The 11,343-nt window shown below is 39.3% G+C and overlaps 1 protein-coding gene across 2 annotated transcripts in view; it reads left to right on the top strand.

Annotated features, from left to right (window-relative positions):
* Positions 1-8,422: 8,422 nt before the first annotated feature.
* The window catches only part of ext1b (exostosin glycosyltransferase 1b), a 101,011-nt gene continuing 98,090 nt past the window's right edge, over positions 8,423-11,343 (top strand). The window contains exon 1 of one of the 2 annotated variants that reach the window (XM_047808013.1): positions 8,423-10,385. In XM_047808013.1, the coding sequence (XP_047663969.1) occupies positions 9,439-10,385 (947 nt within the window). In that variant the 5' untranslated portion in view covers positions 8,423-9,438. The remainder of the gene's footprint in view (positions 10,386-11,343) is intronic. The other variant, XM_047808014.1, reaches the window with a different exon arrangement.

Below are 11,343 nucleotides of genomic sequence, written 5' to 3'. Positions count from 1 at the left end.
GAGCCTGTATATTTGAAGTCAACCTGCTGGAAAAAAGTGAGGAAATGCATCAGACAAGGTTGGTTTATTTGACAGCTCCTGAGTTATGCTTGTCATAAAATGTATAACATGCCTCAAAAATGCATGCATGATGAAAGGCTGTGTGGTGTACCATACAGAATTGTAAACGTTTCTGTAATTTGTGAGATTTGCCCAAAGCATAATGTCCTGGGCCATTTAGTTCACAGATGAAATATTAAAGGGGCAACAGATAGTTGCTTTCACACAGAGACTACACAAGGAACTCTCTGAAACAAGCTAGGGTTAACCTTGACCTTCTCACAAACACTCCATTGTTCTCATAATTAACCCACTCATAACACACAAGCCGAACACTGAAGCTGTGCTTCGGCTACACTTTCACACACACCCACATAAGTTGTGACAATAGTAATGCATGCTAAAAGCTTCTCGCTTGCGATATTGTTCTTTCAGCAGCCTGTTTTCTTATGGAAAGCCACGCATTGTGTTCTCGTCTGAGGCCACTCCGCTCGCCTGATTCAGCATTAGAGCTACTCCACACACAACCCTGGCACACGGCCATCACTCCCAGAAATGCCAGTCAAGCACTGTGTCATTCAGCCAGCATCTATTATGTGCAATAAAAATGGCACTGACAGCATCATAATTACATGAGAGTATTTTTTCAGATACTCATAAACAATAACACAGATGAAATCATTTCTTAGTTAAATTCTCCTTGAGTAGTGTTTTTTTTTTAAGTAATCTGATTAGAATATTATTACAAACATGTATCAGTTCATGATACATCAGTAGTGAGATCATATAAGCAGGGAAATGAAGAAATAATGAACGTGATTAACAGAGCTGAGGTTCTTAACCCTGCTCCAGTGGTGCTGTATCACGGCTGCCCCTGTGCTCTGACCCCAGCCTCCACAGTTGGGATATGTGAAGAAAGGATTTCACAGTGTTGTAATGTATATGTGACAAAATAAAGACCTCTAAAGAAGCGCTACAGAAACTGGATGGTTTTACTATTTTGAATGTATTCCAATTAATTAGCTGACATTATGAATATTATGCTTCACATTGAATAAAACGGTGAATGTTTTATGCTTCAGTAATGCTTGGTAACACAAAGCAGTAGAATTCATGCCAGCTGGACAAAGATAAAAAATTGAGTCACTTTATTTATTAATGTAATAATTGTATTAAAAATTAATATACGAGTGACACAACAGAAAAGTGTTTTTTCTGCTTATAATCAGCAGTTTTAATCTCTACAGTCATCTGTATCCAGATGTCAATGGCGAAACTTTGGCTATATTTTCTACTCGTCTATCAGCGTGACTATAAGCAGTCACGGGCATGTGTGAGCTCATGTATGTGGAACGAGGGTAGAAAGAACATTCCTCTCACTGTGACACAGCATGAGCAGCAGTTTGAGGGAAAAAATGTGTTTAGCCATGTTAGCCTTTACCCTCCTGGGCTGGTATCTGTTGAATGATAGGGCAGAGCTGAATAATGGCAAATGACGAAATTGGGGGGTTTATTAAGACAGATTTGATATCTTAGGTGCCTCCATGTAAAAGCTCCTCCTTCACACATACAAGCTGAATATCTGAAGTATATACAGTAAATTAATTATATATATATATATATATATATATATATGCCTGAAGGAACTCCTGCAAATAAAAAAAGCAATTTAAACTTTCCATAATCTCCAGCCAGCGAACTATAAAAAAACATCATCAAAAGGAATCTTTTTCTCATTCACTATGACATATACGTACATTACAGTGAATCTCAGCATGGGTCTTGCTCAAGGGCCCAAAAGGGTCCACTTTCCATTCCCCTGATTACTGATTACACACCTCAGTTTTCTATATCCAAACATTCACTGACTCATTGTCACATCTCAGTCCAGAATCCCTTCTGTGACGTTATCGATCCTTTTGTTAATTCCATGCTTTATGGATGTCGGCTTGCTTGTTTTTAACATTTAGCCTGTTTAGTCCTGCCTTGACTCCGATTCTTCGATGTTTTTTTTGGACAGAAAATAAAATGTGCTTTTAAATATGTAAATATATACAGAGCTTTTGATATGACTAGTGTGGTTGTTTTTAATAAAGCGTCTCACAAACAAATATATCGAGACCATGAGATAATACATGTATTTATATTTCCAGACCACAAACTAAATTTTTCACGGCCACAAAGGATTACGAGATACAAAAGTCATGGCCGGGAATTGTTTAACCTCATATCATGAATTTATTAATATGTTTTGGATCCTCCTGCTTATTACAGTTTTTATTATTTGGCTGGAACTGGAAAAAAGTCAAATACAATAGTTTTTGTAAATAAATTTTTTTGTATGAATATATTTACCTGGGGCAATAAATGACTGTATAAAGTCTTTGTTTCTACCTCAACCTTCATTCATGCCAGTTTTGGTTTATGTTCTTGTCCCAAATCTCTGATGTGAAATAGTAATGACATTTCATGAGGTACTGGCTTTAGTACCACATTTATGCGTTCCTATGTAAATGCAGCCATCACAGTTGGTATTTCAGCTACAATTCTGAATATACAGTGAAAATGAAAGGTCTTTACAATCCTGCTGAAATGAATCCAAGATACTAAATTATGTCAGATATTTTTACACCTTTAATATCATTACAGCATCCAGGAAAATACAAGTGCAAGACAAATAGAAGTATTTAAGGGAGAGACAAAAAAAAAAAACAGAAAATTAAAGTAGGCATAGTCATATGAAGGGGGTTAATGTGAATCACTTCATTGGCGACTTATGTTTAATATGTTACACACTTATGTTTGAATGCTTATACAACCTGGTGATTGTATTTATTTATTTATTTATTTTATTTTTCATGTTAAGCAAACACATGAAATGAACACTCCCTTAAAGGTGGGGGGGTATAGACAAAATAAGTATTATATTTTTGCTGCTGTTGTTGTTGTTGTTGTTGTTGTTGTTGTTGTTGTTGTTGTTGTTGTTTTACAGAATTTATTTTTATTTATTTTTTGTGGCAGGGAAAAATTATTCTATATTTTTATTTTATTTATTTATTTAATTCTATATCACACTCACTCAAAGGTAAGGGGATCTTTATTTATTTTATTATTTTTTTGTTTGATTTTTTTACATAATTTCTTTCTCTTTTTTTTTTTTTTGTAGCAGGACAATTTTTTTTCCAGTCACAAAAAAACCCTACAATCTTAGCAGGTGTGTGCAAACCTTTTATAAGCACTTTAGCTCTAGTTACTCATAACAAATTATTTTTAAGTACACTTAACACTTAAATATTGCACTCAGGAAGACATGAATACTTATGAACAAAACATCGTTATTGTTTAAATTAATACATTAATATTGTCTAATTAATTAATCAAATATGTAAATAATTAAAATATTAAAATATATACAGATTTTGATTTGCTATCAATTTGATTTATGTGTTTATTCATTTTTTATCTATTATTTATTGGTTTGTTTATTAATGGACTTGTTGTTTAAGCCTTAAGAGATTTTGCATTAACTAATGAATTAAGCTGATAAATATTTAAATATTTAAATTTGTTAGCAATTAAATGTATTTATTTAAAATTTGTTGGTTTAATAATTGATTTACATGTGGTTGTTTTTACACTTTTTACATTTTCTTAATGTGATGAAATGATGTTAAGGTTCCTCTAAGGTTCCTCTGCCCCCCTTCTGTAATCTCCTGGGGTTTCCCAGCAAGACCAGAAGTGCTGACATGTGATAAGAGCCAGACTACTTTTAGAGTTTGATAAATAAATAAATGAATGAATGAATGAATGAATAAATGAATGAAAGAAAGAAAGAAAGAAAGAAAGAAAGAAAGAAAGAAAGAAAGAAAGAAAGAAAGAAAGAAAGAAAGAAAGAAGGTGTGAGCAAGCCTTGGATCTGCTAGCTGACTGTGAGGAAGAATTAGAGTGCAGAATGTGGGGTGTCAGTGTTAGAACTGAGGATTCCTAGCTGATGGGGCATCTATCCAGCTGCCTGGTGATGTTCAGCAGCTGGGAAATGTATGCCGATGCATGGGGGGGTTCAGAGGGGTGAAGAAAGATGCTCGCTGATCTAATCTCTACCTGTGAAGGGTGCATTAATGTCCTGCCTGTGTGTCATGAAAGAGAGGAACCAAAGTGTAAGTGTGTGTGTGTGTGTGTGTGTGTGTGTGTGTGTGTGTGTGTGTGTGTGTGTGTGTGTGTGTGTGTGTGTGTGTGTGTGTGTTAAAATCACACTCCTTTCTTCCTTTTGAACTAAATTACAGGCCAGACTGCAGTCTTTTGTTTTCTTCCTCTCTTGCACATTATAATATGTAGTTTTCCATTCATATGTATACATGAACCGTATAATGAAGTAGTTCTTAAATAATTGTTACATACAAAATACTGTATATAAAGATTAGTAATATTACAATACTCCCAATAGGAACAAAATAGTCCCAATATAGTACAAAAAGTTAATATTAGTACAAGATTAATATTAGTCTTAGATTTAAATGTGTTTGTATTTATCCCTAATGAACAAGCCTGAGGCGATTGCGGCGATTGTGACGAGGAAAAACTCCCTTAGATAGAAGAGGAAGAAACCTTGAGAGGAACCAGAGACAAAAAGGGAACCTCATCCTCATTTGGGTAACACTGGAGGATGTGATTATAAATTATTATAAACACTGGAGAGTGTTATTATGAATAATGTTCTTTCTATATTCATATACAGTCTGACATTTGTGTATTAGAGAGGAGGTTGTTGTCCTTAAAGACCACATGGAGTTGTTATCTTCTCTTGGAATGTCTGAAATTGTCATGAAGTGGAGCTGGAACATCTCTATATACATCGGGATCTTCACAGGCTTGTCCTCTTCTCACTGAAAGTCCAAAATCTTCAAGAATTCTCTAGATTATATAGAATATATTCCTTACTCTATAGAAAATACAGTATATTTCAGATGTATGATTATTACATGATGATACATAAATAGAACGCTGTGTATTTTACTCTTTATACAAAATGCAGCGCGTTCTGGTCTTCAGACTTCCTCCGTAGACTTTTTAATTGCCCTGCTATGTACAGTATGTCAAATGTAAAGGCTCTTTTGCTAGCTTTTAGCTAAGAAAGTCTCACTTCACCTCTAAAATATACTCCAATTCCCTAGTCCAAATCTGTACCGAATAAATTGTGTCGGAATACAAATGAACGGGGTGCAGAAGTCAAGAGCTCTGCTTTTTTTAATGAGGACAAAAACCTATCAGCACATCTAACCCTTTCCGCTTCATTTACTGCCTCTGTCTCCCTGAAGTCGCTCAAGTCTTGTGTTTCTTTTTTTTTTTCTGCCTCAGTGAAATCTCTCTCGCGGTCTTTCACCATCACCCTTCCCTTTCTACATCTTCCAGAATTTAAACTTTCATGTTGCAGAAAGCTGGCTCTCCACTATGGAAAGGTCACTTAAATAAATAAAGAAACAAGGAGGTATCTAGCCACCTCACACCCTCACTCAGGCTTTGAAAGCTTGTGCTCTGCTTTTTTTTTTTTTTTTTTTTTTTTTAAAGATTCATTCACTCAAAGGACATTTGGAAGAGTTAAAAATAAATAAATAAACAAACAAACAAACAAACAAACAAATAAATAAATAAATAAATAAATAAATAAATAAATAAATAAATAAATAAATAAATAAATAAATAAATAAAGGAGTAGAACTTTTAGACTTGACTCCTACTCAGTGACCATGCCGGCATTAGTCACAGAGTAGTGGTTCGATTCCCTAAATGCCTCCGGCTCTGTAACATCTGAGCTCACTCTCTGGGGCAAACAGACTCTGAACATCTTATCTGTTGGAGGCTGGAAATAGATACAGTGTAGCAAGGAAAATTAGTATTCTCCTACATGAATAATGGCAAAATTAATGTAAGATATTAAGGCAATGTATCATGATACGGCTCTATTAATCTGTATATGCATCAGGGTCAAACACCAAATAATCCAACAAATAAAATGACCAAACTGATTCAAGCTAATAAAAATCCATTCCATACCTAATTATTCCAAATAATACAGTCAAGTGATAAAGGTTGCGTCCTTCATGTGGACGTAAGAAATAGGTATAAATGAACTTGAGAAATATTCTTGACATTTTACTTTACAAAAAAATAATAAAAACTGGAAAAGGACAATCTGAATTGCTCTAATTAGGCACTTATAGCACTCAACATATACTGTGTATTTATCTTACTAGCACTACCTAATATTAACTTAAAGACAAAGCTAGACTTGCAGTAACTTGCAGTTTACCAAACAGGGCATTTACATTTAAATGTATTCACTAACACTCATTTAGAGTGTTTAGGATCTGAGAGAGTCGACAATGAAGAAGGCTTTAATTGACGGAACAACATAAACACACACATATAGTACACACAATATCTGGCCGTGTATTCTACTGTACCTGCTGTGTGTGTGTGTGTGTGTGTGTGTGTGTGTGTGTGTGTGTGTGTGTGTGTGTGTGCGTGCGTGCGTGCTTGCGTGCGTGCGTGTGTGTGTGTGTGTGTTTATATTGTGTTTATTATTGTATATAAATGAAAAATAACTTTTGCACTTGACTCCATTTCCATTCTTTTTTCTTTTATTCAAATGATAATAATAAGAATTTTAGGTATCTAAAATGAACCATAGATCTCCACCGTGAATGTATGACCTCTGCAGTAGAATTCCTCTGTTAATAGTATCAGTTAGTTGAGGTTTTCCCATAAGGGTGTGTTTAGGCTGTGGGATTGTCTCACAGTGTTCTCTCCTTTACCTGCTCTCTATCACTGCACTCAGGATTCTCTGGGAATGCAACATGTTACATCATCTCTTGTGGCCTTATCTGGCCATGAATCAGGGTCTGCTAGAGGACTCTCAAAGGCTGTTTTGTCTCTCACTGATCTTAGAACTCTCTGCACCCCTGATGTACCTCCTTCAGACAAGAGTATTTGTTTACAGCGGCCCAAATTTTAGGCTTTTTATCGCAGGTTGCTACGCTGTGTGGAAAAGGAAGTGCTTTAGCACAGGGCTGCTTATCTGCAGCAGGGAACAAAAGCAAATCCTGTAGGTAATCCACCTCTGAAACAACCTGCTGCTATGGTCCAATCATTTACTGTCCAGCACTTTAAATAAATAAATAAATAAAAGATTCTTCTGCAGACATGAAAGCTGTGATTAGGTATGATTGATAATGATCATTAATAAGTCATTATAATGGGATTTAATGTCCAGCTCCAGCCAGCAGGGTGGCTGTAGAGTAAATGAGCAGCAGATAGCAAGGGAGTGATGCAGAGAAGTCTTCTAGTATATTGATGAGGAAATAAACGTTTTCATTCAATTATGTATTAACAGTTTTCTCTAATTAGTATCATGTGCATCGTCAGTGCTTGTCCAAATGCATTGTTGCAAAAATTCTCAAGCAGTTGCTTGGAAAGTAAAAAAAAATGTAATTCATATAAATCAATTTTTTATTTTGTATAAAAAATTCATACAGAAAGCATAATTTAAATGCAGGTGTAAAGGCCGCACAGGATTATTGTCCTCAGTGTGTGTGTGTGTGTGTATGTGTGTGTGTGTGTGTGTGTGTGTGTGTGTGTGTGTGTGTGTGTGTGTGTGTGTGTGTGTGTGTGTGTCTCAGTCTCAGGATGCAGACAAACCTAACAGCATGAGATGCATTGTATGTCATAAAAACATCTTGGATTTATTGGGATGAGATATTTTTGCCAGACTTTTGTTTAATTTTATTCGTGTAATCGTTGTGTTATGAATTTTTATGTTACATCATATTAAACCAGCTGTAGTTCAGTCTGTACAGCCTGTAGACTGCTGGAGATTTTACTGAATTGATAAGATGTGAAATAAACATTATAATTATTAGCGAATTATTTTTTCTCTTTAGAGTGTGTGTGTCAGAGAGAGAGTGTGTGTGTGTTTGTGTGTGTCAGAGAGATAGAGTGTGTGTGTGTGTGTGTCCGAGAGAGAGAGAGTGTGTGTGTGTTTGTGTGTGTCAGAGAGATAGTGTGTGTGTGTGTCCGCGAGAGAGAGAGAGAGAGAGAGAGTGTGTGTGTGTGTCCGAGAGAGAGAGAGAGAGAGAGAGAGAGAGAGAGAGAGAGTGTCCGAGAGAGAGAGTGTGTGTGTCCGAGAGAGTGTTTGTCCGATAGAGACAGTGTGTGTGTCCGAGAGAGTGTTTGTCCGATAGAGACAGTGTGTGTGTCCGAGACAGAGAGAGAGAGTGTGTCCGAGAAAGAGAGAGAGTGTGTGTCAGAGAGTGTGTTTCCGAGAGAGAGAGAGAGAGAGAGAGAGAGAGGGAGAGAGAGTGAGAGAGAGAGAGAGACGCCTTTATATAGCATATTGTGATGTGTGAGTAAGACGGCAGACAGACATCACTATAACTACACTACACTACTAGACTCGTTACTGCGCGTTACGTACTTTACGTATCACGTCTATTACACTGACTGCACTCCGGTAATGAATGGGTGCGTTGGAGGCCCCGCCTTTTCCGGTGGTCACACTGACCAATGAAAGCGCACAATGCAGCGCAATGGGATGTAACGTAATCCGCCGTCGTGTCGGGATCGGAATGTAAGAGTGTAACAATCGGAACAACTGAGCAAATGGTGATTAGGAAGGAAAACCGGACTGAGCAACTTCCTGACGATCCTCCAGCGGTACGAGACGTACAAAGTGTCCTGGCTGTTTATCATCATCATCATCACCATCATCTCTCTGCCTCTGTCCTGTGGTCCACATCAAAGGATTCATTTATTGCGCGTGACGATCGGACGCACGCGAGGAAAAGAGTAGAATGCAGGGATTCGTGAGATTAGTGAGATTTGGATGAAGTGACCTCCACCTTTTAGAGACTGGGAAGGAATTAACGGAGGTGTGAGGACAGCTGGAGTAACACAGAAACAGATTAATCCTCTGTCGATGTGTTAGTGCACTTCACAGTATCATCATTATCATCATCGGTTTTTTTAATCCACTGGGATTAAAAGTTAACCCTGCGACGCGCCGAATGGAAGTTCAGAGATAACCAGAACCAAAGTGAGATTTTAATGGGAAGGAAATCGGTGAGTCCGGGTTTGTTTTACAGCACAGAGAGATATGGGGCGCTTTAAAATGCTCCAACTAGACAGTCGCGGGAGAGAGAGAGGGAATAACCGGTAAAGTCGCCCACATGCGCTGGAACAGCGGTTCGGCACGGGATCGGTATCCGAAGCAGAGGGAAGCTCAGGCGGCTCGGGAATCCTGGCAGGCTGGAAGATGGCGGAGCGGCGTGACAGTAGCCGTAGGCGGTGAGAGCCAAACTTCGAGATTTGTTCGCAGACGTTCGCAGGGCCCGGCTCTTAGGACCCATGCAGGCCAAAAAGCGCTACCTGGTTTCGCTGCTTACCGGCGCCTTCCTGCTCCTGCTCTTTTACTTCGGGGGCGTCCCGGTGTCCACGGGCGTAAAGAGCCGGCATGAGCGCAGCCGTCACGGCCACCGGCGCACTGAGCAGCCGTGGCCACACTTCTCCGACCCCTTAAACTCCTTCAGTCCGTGGGACCATACCGACACGGAGGAGTACAATATCCACACGTCTCCCAGGCAAAAGCGGGACGTACACGCCAGCGTGTATAAGGGCAAGCGCTGTCGCATGGACTCGTGCTTCGATTTCTCGTTATGTCGCCCGAACGGCTTCAAGGTGTACGTGTACCCGCAGCAGAAAGGCGAGAAGATCTCCGAGAGCTACCAGAACATTTTGGCTACTATTGAGACCTCCCGCTTTTACACGTCCGACCCGAGCCAGGCGTGCGTATTCGTGCTGAGTTTGGACACGTTAGACCGGGACCAGCTCTCCCCGCATTATGTGCACAACCTGCGCGCCAAGGTGCAGGGCCTGCCGCTGTGGAACGACGGCAGAAACCATCTGATCTTCAACTTGTACTCGGGCACCTGGCCAGACTACACGGAGGACCTGGGATTTGACATCGGCCAGGCAATGTTAGCCAAGGCCAGTATCAGCACAGAGACCTTTCGGCCACACTTTGACGTGTCCATCCCACTTTTCCCCAAGGAGCATCCAAAAACTGGTGGTGAGAGGGGATACCTCAAGTACAACACTATCCCACCATTTAGGAAGTACATGCTTGTGTTCAAGGGCAAGCGCTATCTCACTGGTATTGGCTCGGACACAAGGAACGCTTTGTATCATGTTCATAATGCTGAAGATGTGGTTCTGTTGACCACCTGCAAACACGGGAAAGACTGGCAGAAGCACAAGGATGCACGCTGTGATCGGGACAACGCAGAGTATGACAAGTAAGTTTTGGAATTTAACTTGTAGTCAAACTTCAGGAGTCATTAGCAGATTCTCACCATGTTTTTTTTCCTGAGGCCTTTTTCCATCTCTTGAAAATGCAAAGTATTTAGCCCCGGCCCTGTGGGGCCCCTCTACCCGTGACCCATTCAGGTCATTTTGAAGGTCTACTAGTAATGGATCAAGGCATCTGGAATTTCTTCCTAAAGGTTTTTACCGGTTGTCGATAGTTTTAGTTGTAATACAAATTTCAGTTCTGTAGGTAAAACCTGTACTGTTGGTCAGATGATTGATAGAATCTCTTTTACCACAAGTCCAGTCCAAAGTTTTTCCAGGGTTATTGAATAAACATCCATTAGCAAGTGAACGCACGGGTACATTGCACATTACGTCTTGTTAAACATCTCAACCCGAGCACTATTTGAAACGGTAGTTCTGGCAACTATAAAACCGTGAGCTTTCCCACTAAATGGAATTCACTTTTAGTGGCTATTGACACGGTGGGAAATAGTCCTTGAATGCCAGACTAGATGCTTTAAGGACCCTCAGTCTGTTACTTATTCAAAAGTGTTCCGGATAAATCACTAGAACCTTTTTCTCCCTGCTTTTCACTCTTCCTAGTGAAGGAATTTCTCCTCTCATATTTCACTCTCTTCTTCTGGCTCATGATGCAGCAACCTGAGTCAGATATGCTTGGGCATGTTTCATTCACCATCATATGCAGGGAGAAGTCACATTTACAGTTTTTCTGACTCTTTCTCTTCGTTCACCAAAACAAGTGTGTGAGAGTGTCAGAGAGAGAGAGAGAGAGAGAGAGTGTCAGAGAGAGTGTGTCAGAGAGAGAGTGTCAGAGAGAGAGAGAGAGAGAGAGAGTGTCAGAGAGAGAGAGAGAGAGAGTGTCAGAGAGAGAGAGAGAGAGAGAGAGAGTGTCAGAGAGAGAGAGAGAGAGAGAGAGAGAGA

Source organism: Tachysurus fulvidraco, chromosome 24, assembly GCF_022655615.1.
Source record: "Tachysurus fulvidraco isolate hzauxx_2018 chromosome 24, HZAU_PFXX_2.0, whole genome shotgun sequence".
Classification (NCBI taxonomy): domain Eukaryota; kingdom Metazoa; phylum Chordata; class Actinopteri; order Siluriformes; family Bagridae; genus Tachysurus; species Tachysurus fulvidraco.
Note: the sequence above shows the minus strand (reverse complement) of the source record. Positions and strands in the feature narration are given on the sequence as shown.